This window comes from Natator depressus, chromosome 20, assembly GCF_965152275.1.
Source record: "Natator depressus isolate rNatDep1 chromosome 20, rNatDep2.hap1, whole genome shotgun sequence".
Lineage (NCBI taxonomy): Eukaryota > Metazoa > Chordata > Testudines > Cheloniidae > Natator > Natator depressus.
This window is the reverse complement of record NC_134253.1, coordinates 25,741,725-25,754,969: the sequence shown is the minus strand read 5'-3', so window position 1 is coordinate 25,754,969 and position 13,245 is coordinate 25,741,725. Positions and strand designations below refer to the sequence as shown.

The window sequence follows — 13,245 nt, the reverse complement described above, 5'->3', positions numbered from 1 at the left end:
CTCCTTTAACCTATGATTGGGAAAAAGGATTAACAGCGTTGCACATACCTTACGCTTTTTTCTTGTAAGGTTAGTTTAGGGAGATGGTTCACTGCTAATCCAGTTACCACTTTCCACCTCCTTTAAATTGGTGAAAGTCTCACCTCCAGGAAGAGCCCTGTTCTGTAGGCTGACATGGCGCATAGGCCTTGTGTTGTCTCTTGGAATTTCAGCCAGCATCAACAACTTTCTTCTGGATATTTGTAACCTGCTATCTTTGATACATTGGTCACCTTACATTACATTTTATATCCTGGAAGATCCCAAAGGGCTTTCCGATCTGACACACAGACTGCATGCACAGACCTCAATTTGCCATCATGATTTTGGGTGCTACGATATTAGGGATGCCCAATGTGGACTACCTCCAAGGGGCCTGGTTTTCAGAGGGTGTAAGGTGCTCAACACTTTCCAAGTAAGGTGGAACCCCTCTTTGCTCTGTGGAGTTCTGAGTCCACGTTAAATAGAAAACTTTGCAGGGGAGGTAAATAGTAACCTCTCTCTCCTCCCCTGGGCTTCTAGGAACCACTAAAGCTGAAGACCGTGGCATGTTGCTGAAGACCTTCAATGAGCCAGGCTCTGAATATTTCATTTTCCTGCTGAGCACTCGGGCCGGAGGGCTGGGACTGAACTTACAGTCTGCAGATACTGTGATTATTTTTGACAGTGACTGGAATCCGCACCAGGTAAAAAACGCTACTGAATTGATGGGAATCCCAGTACGGGGTTGTGTGGTTGTCTCTCCGTGTGTACATGAGCCACGAGTCTTGCGTTCCCCAAATAACAAGAGGAAGGACTAGTGTGTCCCTCTCCTAGGGCTTGGATGAACTGTGTGCCTGTAATGCTAGTTTAACCTCCTCCTAAGGATCTAAGAATGTGTCTGCACTATAGAGTGTTCTTACCGTTGGTTAAAAGAGCAGTGGGGGTTCAGCAAGCTGGTTTTTAACTCTGGTTAGCAGCTGGAATTCATCCTCAGACTGTCTCACGGGCTTTCACTCGAGAGGTTAGTGTTAGCAAGGTTGCCATGTTTTCTCTGCTATTAGTTAGCTAAGCAGAGTTGAGAACACTTTTTTTTTTCTTTTTTGGCAGTGTAGACATAAAACAAAGTGCCCCATTGCACTAGGTGCTGACTGCACCACGGCCTGCATCACTGCTTTTCTCTTCCGTCCTCCCAGCTGCCTTTGCATCCCCAGCACTTGTTTCTTGCTGTGGTCTTTGCAACCCCACGCTGTGACCTTGAGCCGCAGGTGCAGCCCAGAGCCTAATACAAGCATCTGTTCATGCGCTGCCCGTCTCCTGGTTGTCTCTGCTCCGACAGGCAGGGTGCGCTGGCATACAGTGGGAGAGCCTCTTGTGGCTGATCCATAATTATCATTATCTATGCTAATTAACATGATTAACAGTTAGCACTGGTAGTGACTGAGGTTAACGGTCCCCCTGTCCCACCCACAGCACGTGTAATATGAAGACACTGAAGCCTGGTGCTATCCTCTTATTCCCCATTCCCCTGTGGTTCACCAGTGCTAGTAAGAATCCACACATAGACACTCAGCTCCATCCGGGAGGGCGAGTTTTAGGAGGCTGAGTAGACGAGCACTTTTGCTAGAGTTTGCTGTAATAGCTAGGCACAGTGGCCTATATTTTCTAAAGTGCGTTGAATCACCAAGTAAAAGAGCAGTCAGTAAAACAAACTGTTTTGATTAATTACACTTCCCCAGCGGATGTAACGGAATCCTCTGGAGTCGTTGAGGGCCTCTAGGTAGCTCTGCGAGGCATGTATACTTTTCCTATGATGTGTTTAAAGGCTCAAATATTTACCTGGGAAAGAGTGAGGTTTAAATTACTCTGCAAACAACGTGCTCCCCTCTTCAGGATTTGCAGGCACAGGACCGAGCGCACCGTATTGGGCAGCAGAATGAGGTGCGCGTGCTCCGCCTCTGCACCGTGAACAGCGTGGAGGAGAAGATCCTGGCTGCAGCCAAGTACAAGCTGAACGTTGATCAGAAGGTCATCCAGGCTGGCATGTTCGACCAGAAATCCTCCAGCCATGAGCGGAGAGCTTTCCTCCAGGCTATCCTAGAGCACGAGGAGCAGGATGAGGTAAGGGGCGGTGCAGGTCATCCTCCCTCTACTCCAGAGCATGAATGGTGAACGCATGGCTGGCTTTTGCTCCGTTGCTCTGTGTCCCCGAGGCCAAGGGCATGTGGGCTGGAAGGAAAGAGCATGAACACTTGTTTCTCTTTTGAAGTGAATTTTAGTGTCGGTGAAAGGTGCCGGATTGACAGCCCTGGAGACTGAAGTCCTCTATTTATCCACAGAACAGATACAGCACGGGCAGCGGCAGTGGCAGTGCAAGCTTCCCCCACACTGCCTCAACCCTGTGCCTGAACCCTGACTTGGAGGAACCACCTCTAAAGGTGAGAGGGGTAGTTCAGTCTCCATGCCCATTCAATCCTTGGCCTCACTGCTGAGACTGCCAACAAAGGTGCCAGCTCTGGTGGTGGTCTCCTGCAATGTGGATACCTGTCCACTAGACACTGGACTGAGACCACCAAAACTCATTTCACACGGGCAGCCGAACAGGCGTCAGATGGTAGCAATGTTCGGTGTTCAGTTCCCAGGGTACGAACTGCCGCGGCGTCTTCTCTCGCCATTAAGCCAGGCGTTTGAAATCTTGCAGGAAGAAGATGAAGTTCCCGACGATGAAACAGTCAACCAGATGATTGCCCGTCATGAGGAGGAATTTGACCTTTTTATGGTGAGCGTGGCAGAGGCCATGGAAGAGTACCGAGCCTGTCTCTCTTCCGGGTAACACAGGCAATGCCATTTCTGATGGAGTTGAGCTTGTTATGTTTGAACAAACATCGGCTTGAGTAAGGACTAGGGGTCTAGTGGTTAGAGCAGTGGGAACGGAGTCAGGGCTCCTGGGTTCTATTCCTGGTGCTGGAAAGGGAGCAGGGTCTAAAAGTTTGAGCAGGCTCTGCCCCTGCCTTTGATGTCCTTGGCTTTCCCTAGATGTAATGGGGAAAAATACTTACCGTAACGTGCTATTGAAGTATGTTGGTGAAGTGCGTTGAGATCTTCAGATGAAAGGCAGTAGGACAAGCAAAATATTTATTAAGCTAGGAGATCTGTAGAATGTTCCATGCGACTCAGAGTACAAAAGACTCCTTTAGAAAATGACACTCCTTCAGCAATACTTTTAATGCTGATACATATGTGTGGAGGAGGAGGTTTGCCCATGTCTGCCCCACACTTGCCTGTCAGATGTACTATGCTCTTGTGAGCCTGGGTAAGTCGATAATAGGGTGATGGGCTAGTAACGCCGATGGACGCTATAACCGCACACTAACAATGCACCGTAGGGGAGAATCCAGCTTTAGCGAAGACAGTTGGCTGAGATGACCCCCAGTAATAGCTCTTGTCTGCCTCTGGTTCCAGTGATCTCTTCTAGTACCTTGTCCTTCATAGTGGTTAGTCTCATGCCAGCTAATATGTTCCCGCAGCGCTTAACCTGATGTATCTGTTGAGCTGTAGTGAGTCAGTAGGTATTTAAATAATTGTTAAACCCCTTGGACTCCACAACACACTGCATTCCTGCTGTATCCCTCCCCCTGCAAAGCTTCCCAAGGGCCTTGCACTCAAAGATGGCAGAACGGCACTGGCATGGCTCCTGCATGACCGAGAGAGTCACCAGGGAGCACCCCTTCCCGGAGGCCACACGCTGCACTGCAGCATTCCTTGCTCCTTGGTAACTGCTGGATGCCTGGGCCAGTTGGATATTTCCAAAGCCGAGATCAGTCACGTCCTGGTCCATCTGGGGTCAGCTGCATGACCCACAACGTCTGCTGTAGAGATGACCTGCCTCGACTAAACAGCACCTAAATGGGCCAGCTAACTCCCTGATAGATGCATTCAGGCAATGGCTGCAGACCCCTCTGTCACTGTGCCAGCGGTCCCCCCCAGCAAACACCTCTTATTTTAGCGCATGGACCTGGACCGCAGGCGGGAGGAGGCACGTAATCCAAAGCGAAAGCCACGTCTAATGGAAGAGGATGAGCTGCCATCCTGGATTATTAAGGATGATGCTGAAGTGGAGAGGCTCACGTGTGAGGAGGAGGAGGAGAAGATGTTTGGGCGAGGGTCACGTCACCGTAAGGAGGTGGACTACAGTGACTCGCTTACCGAGAAGCAGTGGCTCAAGGTATACATGGTACAGCATCGTTCTCCAATGGCCTTCTCAAATCTATGCTTCTACTGTGTTTTTGTCTATGTGCTAAAGAAAATACCCAGTACTGGAGGCTCTGATGGTGCATACCTTAAAATAAGCCTGCTTTGGATGTGTGGCTGAGTCCCCCAGCATCCTTCGTTACCAATTGGAGGAAAATCGCCTCTTACCCAAATCTCCACAAAGGGTTTTGAGCAGCATGAATCAGTCATACTGATACATGAAATGCTATTGACCCATTCACTTATTACCAAACATTTGTTGCTTTAGGGTCTGTTTCTATTTCGCCACCTGATGCTGGTACTGGGTATTTGAAAAACTCACCTCACCCCATCACAGGGCTCTAGAGGGGTTTAAACAATTGAAGCCACGCCATAGCTGACTCCTACTTTAACAGCTGTCGAGCCTCCCAGGTAGAATGCACTCAATGGGCAGCTGAGTGCCTGCCGGATTCTGGGTAGCCACGAGGCTGATTCTGCTGAAGGGGGTGTTTATGGGCAGCAGGGAGAGGGAGGCTGCAGCAGCTCAAAAGTTCGTGTTAATTATTTCAAGTCTGGGATCTTAAGAGCTTTTCTTGGGCAGGAGGCTAGAGATGATGTTTTAGCTGTAGAGAATAGAATTACCCCCTCTTCCTTCTGTGGAGGTTAACCCTTGAGAGACCCTTTGCTTTCCTCCAATATCCTTCCAGTAAATACATTTTTCATCTTAAAATACCTCCGTGTTCAATTAAAAATCTCCCCTACATCTGGCATTTTCCTACTTTGAATTTAAACATAGGGCCATTAGAGACTGCCTGATCAGCTGGTGTAACGAGCAGAAGGCCGGTCTCTAGAGGCCTTCCATTCTTGGGAGGAAAAGCCCCAAACCATGCGTGTGGTTCAGATGCACTCAGCAGGGCAGAGATGCTTTAGCGCGTTACCAAGGAACAACCACTTGAAAAAAAATGCTGGAGCATTAGCATGTGTTGCCAACCCAGGGGCCTTTCCCATATGGCTAAATTGGAAGGGGTCCCAATATGGAGAAGGGGGTCACCATATGAAAAAATCTGAGAACCCCTTTTCTGTAACAGCCTGAACGAACGTCTCCGGTTGGGAGGAGGTCTGCCCACAAGCAAAGGGCAGCCCATAGAGCGCCCGCCCCAGTGGGCAGGACACCCTGGTCAGTAGTGCAGCAAATTAAAGCCTCATATAAATGGCCATGCTTAGCGTTTCACAGGCCGCTCCCTTGCCCTTTCTTTGCATCTTTGCCCAGCAGTCTCGGTGCTAGCGGCTGCTCTGTTGCTCCCCTCCGTAGGCTATAGAGGAGGGTACGCTGGAGGAGATCGAGGAGGAGGTTCGTCAGAAGAAATCTTCCCGCAAACGCAAGCGAGATGTTGACGTTGGCTCTGCCACCCCGACTACCAGCACCCGCAGCCGGGACAAAGACGATGATAGCAAAAAGCAGAAAAAGCGCGGCAGGCCTCCCGCCGAAAAGCTCTCCCCAAACCCCCCCAACCTCACCAAAAAAATGAAGAAGATCGTGGATGCTGTGATTAAATATAAGGACAGGTAAGAGAAGCAAGGGATGGGCACTCTCCTCAGTACTCCTGCATAGGGTCTGCTTTTCTGTCTTTTTAACCACCAGTGCGCGCACACGTCTGGGGAGGAACACCCAAATCCTAGTCCCTGCCTGGGCAGTCTTGGCATAAACCCACAGCACTTCTGACTTATTCCCGATCTCTAAAATGGGAATAATTCTTACTCCCCTCCCAGGGAGTGGCTGATGTTTGCAAAGCCCTCTGAAGGCGAAGTTCACAGAGTACTGGCAGTTTCTAACTCATGGGCCAGAGGAATGACTTGTCTGTGGGTGTTCTGTAGGCTGCTGTGTAACCTAGCAGAGATCGTGTCATGCAGTTGAGGCAATGAAAGGAGGGTGGACCCGGATGCATGTTGTGTAAGCTTTGGGAGTCAGGCTGTGATTGCTTCATTCCACCCAGTTTGTGCCTGCCTCGCAGGCAAACTGCAGCAAGGGACAAATCCAGCTATTGTCCCATTTCTCTCCAGTGATCAGCTGATCTGCTAGGTCCTTCTTAGGATCTTCCATCTAAGCTTGAAATGTCATGCTGTTGGCAGCTTCTGGTCAAGAACTGCAGCAGCCCCGCTGTTGCGTGCTGTGCACTACTAAGCGCATGACTATTGGGGCACGGCTGGAGAGCACTTGTGGCCCTGGGGTGCTCTTCTGGCTAGCGCAGTAGGGAGTTGCCAGTATTGCTATTTTCTAATAGAGGGTTGCAGTTCAGGCATCAACAGTACAGAGCAGAAGTTAAACACGTGGTCTGTGTGAATCAGTTTGAAAAGATCAAATTATTTCCTGTGGGATTTTCCAGGCTCTTTTATTTGGCCAGTGAACAAATAGTTTTTTCTATCCTCTACTTTTGATTGATTGACTCACAGCCTGGAAAAGTTCCCTGGATCGAGGGAAGTATTAAATGTCTCAGCTCAACATGCTAAGTGAGTTTTGAACCATTGTGACTGGCCAGCGCATTAGAGCACAACCTGGAAGAAGCATGGCTGAGTTGATGCCTGGTTTGCTTAGAAGCTCTGGTGCTCTCCCCGCCCCGTGTCTTAGGAGCCTTTTAAGAAAAATCCAAGTTTTTCTCTGCCCTATTCCAAACAGACCACTGCTTTTCCTCACCGTACTTTAGTGAACCACTGGATTTTGTGCAGTGGAAAAAAAAGAGATCCAGAGACCGGGGCCAGCTTTCAGAGTTGTAATGAAAGTGCTGACAGGCTCTTGCTGTAGTACCCATTAGGCAACACAGTAACCCTGCCAGCTTCTTGGCTAGCATAATCGATTGTCCGTTCTTCAGCGCTGAGCAGGCCTCCGTGCTAAAGGACGGACGTTTTCCTGCCTGCGCGGTGGCAGTGTCTCTTGTGATTTTGGAAGCAGTTCTGCGTGGCAGGCTGGGGGCTGCTGCCCTGGCAAGAGGGGAGGGGGATTGATCTTGTATTTCTCCCTTGTTTTGTAGTAGCAGTGGACGCCAGCTTAGCGAAGTCTTCATCCAGCTGCCTTCTCGCAAGGAGCTCCCGGAGTACTACGAGCTCATCCGCAAGCCGGTGGATTTCAAAAAAATAAAGGTAACCCTGCCCGCCCTCAGTGGATGCTTGAGGTACCAGGCAGCACTCTTACATCACATCCTTGATTTGTGTCTTCACTGTGATTTAATGCCGCTCAGTGCATCCAAAACAGCCCAGCCCTGGCCCTCTTCCTGTCCTGTGGCACTACCATTGCTGTCCCGTCACTACCTGTTCTCCCCTCCCTGCATCTCTACCTGGTTGCTCCCTACATGCCCACTGTTCCCTGGTCTCCACTCAAACTTCTCCATCTTTGCTTGTTCCTGGGCCCACCCTGAAGCTGGGATCAGCCAAATCACCCTTACCAAGTGCTGTCATTCTCCACCATTAAACGACTTCTGAGAGCTCCTGGCGGTGAGACGAAGGGAGGGGCTATACAGCCGCCAGCCCACTGTGTCGTGACGCTCTGCCTCGAGCCCCCTCCTGCCTTTAGCTCTACAGAGCAAGGACTCCTCTAGTCAGGTCTTGTGTTAGCTGGACAGCCCCCTCGAGAGAAGTGGCTAAATGGGCTGGCCTGCTGGGACCGGCTAATTGTCTCCCCGCACTTACTGGTGTGTTCCAGGAGCTGTGCTTCCCGCCAATCCCCTCTCACTGCACAGACTCCTCCACTGGCACATTTTGTGGCTTGCTGCATCCTTGTATGCACCGAACTGGAGTCCGGTGGGCCGGGGAGATAATGGAGGCATTCAGCCTTCTGTTCTCTATTGGTTCTTATCCTGGCCTCATCACTGTCATGTCTGAGCCCCCACCAGACACGCATTAAGCGAGGCAGTTCACCCTCCCCCAGCATTGACTGGTGCAGAGGAATAAATGAAAATGGAGGCCGACAGGCATGCACAGAACTGGGGCTTGAGTCTGGGAGCAGGATTCTAGGCAGTTAAAAAAAACAGCCCAGGGAGAAAGTGCAAACACCCTCCTCCTTAAAAGCAGGTTAGACAAACCCCTGTCAGGGATGGCCTAAATAATACTTAGTCCTGCCACGAGTGCAGGAGACTGGACTAAATGACCTCTCGCCGTCCCTTCCAGTCCTATGATTCTTGGCACTCTGTCCTTATGTTCCTCCCTCCACCTTCTCAGTGACACCTCCAAAACTGTGCCCAATGCTGCTCCCTCTGGCCTCTCCTCTTCCCTCCTGTCCCTGGGCTCCACCCAAACTTGTGCCGACTGCTCCCTGCATCTCCTTCCCCTGCTCACACCTGCAGATCCGCATTAGCCAAGCACCTTCTCTCTGCTTGCCACACCTGTTCTCACAAGGCCTGTCCCACGGGGCCCCACCTGGCTGCATCTGTGGCTTGTGGCACCTGTAGGGTGCGGACCTCTTTTTTGATGGTGCAATTCTGTGTGCTAAATACCAGTGTGTGGGGGGAGATTTCCTTCATGATCCCAGCTATCAGTGCCTCTGCAGCTGGCTGTGACGACAGCCACTCACCTGACTGCATGTAAGGTGCTGCAGCTGGGTTGGGAGCAGCACTGCCTATTTCAGGCTGTCGATTTGAGGGTTCCCACCACCCTGCCAGAGGCTGCCCGTAGTTCCATGGCACAGGCCGTGCAGGTGCATTGGGGAGGGCTGGGAACAAAGCCCCAAGGGGCACACAGCCTAAAGGTGTAAGAGAGCAAACTGAGGTGTGCGGTCTTCCTTGACCTTGCTGGAGCCGTGCACTTGGCCTGTGCTAATTGTGAGGCCGTTCTAGGTGATGTGGAAGGCAGCATTGGGCAGCCCGCAAGGGAGCTGTTAGGGTGGAGCCCAAGGAGTGGGAGCAGCAGGGGCAGCACCAGGCGTTGAATCACTGGCCATGTTTGAGGTGACTCTGACCTTTGCCCCTTTCTCAGGAACGCATCCGCAACCACAAGTACCGCAGCCTGAATGACCTGGAGAAGGATGTCATGCTGCTGTGTCAGAACGCACAAACCTTTAATCTGGAAGGCTCTCTGGTAAGGCACTTCCTCCCCACTGCCAGGGCTCAGGAGGGGGCATTGCCCTCACCCGGGCAGTGATCCTCCCTCTCTCGACCCAGGGTGTGATTGGGACTAACACCCCTTTTTTAGGATGTACTTAGAATCCCATTAAATCCTGCCAGCCAGTTAGATTGCAAGATGACCAGCCATTTCTTCCTAATAAAAGATGAAAAGCTGATCTGGTTAAAGCTGGATTATTCCTAAGCACGGCAAATGCTTAATACCCAGGCTTTGGCGTGAGCGGGCATGTTAGATTAAGCAGGCTCTTGCATTGTGTGAAAGAGCACCAAGACTCTGGCACCCTGAGCAGGGAATGGATGTGGGAGAGCCACAGCTCTCTCCAGAAGGTAACCTGCCCTGACTCACCCTGGCCACTGTGGCTTCTTCCTCTAGATCTACGAAGACTCGATAGTGCTGCAGTCTGTCTTCACCAGCGTGAGGCAGAAAATTGAGAAAGAGGAAGACAGTGAAGGTGAGGAGAGTGAGGAGGAGGAGGAAGGAGAAGAGGAAGGATCTGAATCCGAGTGTGAGTACTCTTCTGCTGCTGCCTCCGCTAAGCAGGAGTGTGTGCATGTGTGGGTGCCTGCCCTATTCAGCTGTCCTGTGTGCATTGGAGACCGTCTCTGAAAGGGTGATGACCAGCTCGAAAGCTAACTGTAAGGCCGCGGACCCTGCCCTCTCCTCTCTTCTCCAGGACAGGACTGAGGCACATTGGCAGGGGCACTGTGGCTGGGGGAAGCTCACACTGCCCTGCCTGTGTTCTCTCTGTTCTGGGGCAGGGAGAGGACTGCAGGCACCAGGGCTGTCTTGAAGGAAAAGAAATGCATGTTGGTTCTCTGCATGGGGAACGTAACTCCTCCCACTTGCTTTCTAGGCCATAGCTGCTCAACCAGGTAGGTCAGGAGATCTCCAGCGGCAGCTGAGTTAAAGGACAACATGAAACTTAGTAGGGATGCAGCTCGGGGGTGGGAGGGAGAGTTCGCTGAAAGACCAGATGCTCTGAAGGTACGGGGAAGTGACGAGGTACAGTGTTGCATTTGTCTGTGTTTTAGATGGCAGCTGTTGGAAGGTAAGCAGAAGGCACCACTGTCACCGTGAGATGGAAAGCATTCTAGAAGTGTCACGTACTTACTATGTCTGTGTTAGAACAGGACAGGTCTAATTTGCAGCGGAAGCTTTGTTGCTATGTGGGAGTGCCAAGCCTTAACCTGTGCAATTGTTCAGACTCTCTGCGTCTCCTTGTACTTCCCCGCAGCTCGCTCTGTCAAGGTGAAGATCAAGCTGGGCAGAAAGGAGAAAGCACAAGACCGGCTAAAGGGTCGCAGGCGCACCAGCCGCGGCTCCCGGGCCAAGCCAGTGGTTAGTGACGACGATAGTGAAGAGGAGCAGGAAGAGGTAAATGCAGGAGCTCAGTTCTCCACCCCAGGTTGCTGCTAGTGTAACCTTGTATGGTACTTGTGTGGTGGTTGGCTTTGTGTTTGCAGAGTACCTGAGATGGGGCTATAGCGGGAGTGGGAGGAGCCCTCTTTAAAAAGCAAGGACTGGGAGGACTCAGGAAGGCTGATGGGATAAACTGTCCCTAAGCACTCAGCCCTGCCACTGGAATGTCTCCGCTCTGATCTCTCCCCCGTCCATTTCGTCTTTTCTTCCAGGATCGCTCGGGAAGTGGCACCGAAGATGATTAAGCAGCATTCCATGGTCCAGACCACCAGAGCCGACCTTTCCAAAGCGGACGTGCTGCGTCCCTTTAGCTCTAACGGGTAGCAACAAATGTAGTATCAGACTTCAGTAAACTGTATAAAACTCTTCCATATTTATACTGCAGAGAAGATGTAGGACTGTTTGTGTCTTGCCTTGTCCTGACATCAGTAGCGTTTGTTACAGCATTAACTGTTTAAGAGAATTATGAATCGGGGAACACTTGATATCTATTTTTTCTTTTTATGGCAGTACTGTTTCAGTTGCAGTATTGAATCACTGTAGTTTTAAACTGTGGATGCATGTGTGTAGCAGTCCACTCCTAGTACTGTATTTTATTAAACCGGTCAAACCGCCAGCTGCCCGCTAGTTGACAAGGGTGGCGGCGGTGACTGTGTGTGTCAATGTCACTGGATTTCAAACAGTAATAAATTAAACAGAATGTTACTTTTTTTTTAGCTGGATCGTTTTTCTGGCTCACTGAAAATGTGTGTTCAGTTAATTAGGCCCCACAACCCCCCTTCCAACTGCTGCCTGATCTGGCCTTCAGCTGGTGTTCTCTCTCTCACACACTCACACTCACCCCCCCCCCCCCGAAATGCTCTGAGGCTGACCCCGCGGCTGGCTCTTGGCTCGGCAGTTGTAGCAGGAGGGCTGCATCAAGACCTTCTGCCTCTCTGACCGTCTTGTGAGAGTACACATTAGATCCCCCAGCATAGCAAGCCCCAGCGACCCACCCGTATTGTAAGGGGTGGTACAGTCCAGGCCTTGTGGCCCATGAGCCATATTAGATCTAGAATTAAGAAGTGCTGTCTCTGCAGCATCTCGCTGGCCTGCTGCACCCACCCCAGTATCCACAACTGACACCTGGATAAACTGATCAGCTGGACAGCGGTTTATATTTGAATTTGTCATCTGCCATCAGTGCTGACACCATCTCTTTGGGATGAATGCGGCCAGCTCATGCCCCTGAGTTAGTCCTGCTGGCAGACTCCACCGCATCAATTTACATTTGAGTCCGCCATGGAAGGGATTCTTTGCACCCCCGAGGGCTGGAGTTTGAGTTAGTGTATTAATGAAGGTTCAGATTGTGGAGCACGGTTCTGGAGACCATTTAAAAATTCAGTCTCGTTTCCAGCCTGAGGATGTGCCTGGAACCAGCAGGGGAACACTGCGGCCGTGACCTGCAGAGAGACCCCAGTGACACCCAGCCATGAAGTTCCTGTCTTCCCAGCAAGATCCACTAGGTGGGGGTGTGCAGTCAAATACAGCAGAGGGTCTGGCGGCGGCTGGCTGTTGGCACCCCCCTGCAATGCCCTGTGTTTCAACATGGGCACGGAGAACCAAATTGTCTCCACCTCGGGATGGCTTCTTGTTTTGTTAATGTATTTTAACCCTAATTGTTCCTGAGGGTTTCTTTTAACGATTTGTGCCCTGTAAGCCCCACCTAGTGGGTTGGGCTGAGAGACAGGTAAATAATCCACCTCTTTTGGGAATTATTTACTGATGTCTGTGAAGTCCCAGAGGTTCTCTGCTCTCCCACAGGCTCCCTGCTGCCCTTTCCTCTGCGCTCGCTGGCACAACGGCCTTTTTCACCTAACAATCATTTAATATTTTGACAATGAAAATTGAGGGCAGCCAGGGAAGATGAGTGGGAAGGAACGGTTACTTCGAGACGTCTTGGCCGCGTGGACCCCGCTTACGGCTCCCATGCGTGCTACATGTGAGCGTAAGTGGATCCACATGGCCAAGACCTCTCGCAGAAGCGGAGGGTTTCCCATAGGAGCTGTAGCCAGCTGGCAGCCCTGGCAGCACCTCCCCTTCGAGAGCCAGGCTGCACCGCTCAGAAGCGACTGAGCTGGGTTTCCTCTGCCCCACCACACTAGGAAGTTGGAAGCTGGCTGAAGGCGGGGCCGGTTTGACTGGAACATAAGCAGCAGTCAAGTCTCTCCTTCCTGGGATCTGTTGTCCTCGGTGGCTTGACTCAAAGATCTCTCCATGGAGTTGTTGCCACATGGCTCTGACTGGAGGGCAGCAGATCAGCGTCTGGGGCACCCCTGTGATCAATGAGCCTGGTTGAAGAATCTGGTTAGATTAATATCTGTCTTCAGCCCCAAGCATCACAGGATCTAGCCGCCTTAGTCCTCTCTCCTGCCCTGCTGTTGGAAAGCAGGGAAGGTCCTGGGAGGGATGACAGCTGCATCTTGCTTT

At 51.2% G+C, this 13,245-nt stretch overlaps 1 protein-coding gene across 8 annotated transcripts in view; it reads left to right on the top strand.

Moving 5' to 3' along the window:
- The window catches only part of SMARCA4 (SWI/SNF related BAF chromatin remodeling complex subunit ATPase 4), a 56,818-nt gene extending 45,377 nt beyond the window's left edge, over positions 1-11,441 (top strand). The window contains exons 26-36 of one of the 8 annotated variants that reach the window (XM_074934822.1): positions 562-725; positions 1,912-2,139; positions 2,358-2,456; positions 2,720-2,797; positions 4,025-4,252; positions 5,561-5,814; positions 7,275-7,383; positions 9,211-9,312; positions 9,730-9,862; positions 10,592-10,731; positions 10,989-11,440. In XM_074934822.1, coding sequence (XP_074790923.1) covers positions 562-725; positions 1,912-2,139; positions 2,358-2,456; positions 2,720-2,797; positions 4,025-4,252; positions 5,561-5,814; positions 7,275-7,383; positions 9,211-9,312; positions 9,730-9,862; positions 10,592-10,731; positions 10,989-11,021 — 1,568 coding nt within the window. In that variant the 3' untranslated portion in view covers positions 11,022-11,440. Of the gene's footprint in view, positions 1-561; positions 726-1,911; positions 2,140-2,357; positions 2,457-2,719; positions 2,798-4,024; positions 4,253-5,560; positions 5,815-7,274; positions 7,384-9,210; positions 9,313-9,729; positions 9,863-10,591; positions 10,732-10,988 lie in introns of all 8 variants that reach the window. The other 7 variants (XM_074934819.1, XM_074934820.1, XM_074934823.1 and 4 more) reach the window with 7 other exon arrangements.
- Positions 11,442-13,245: the final 1,804 nt, after the last annotated feature.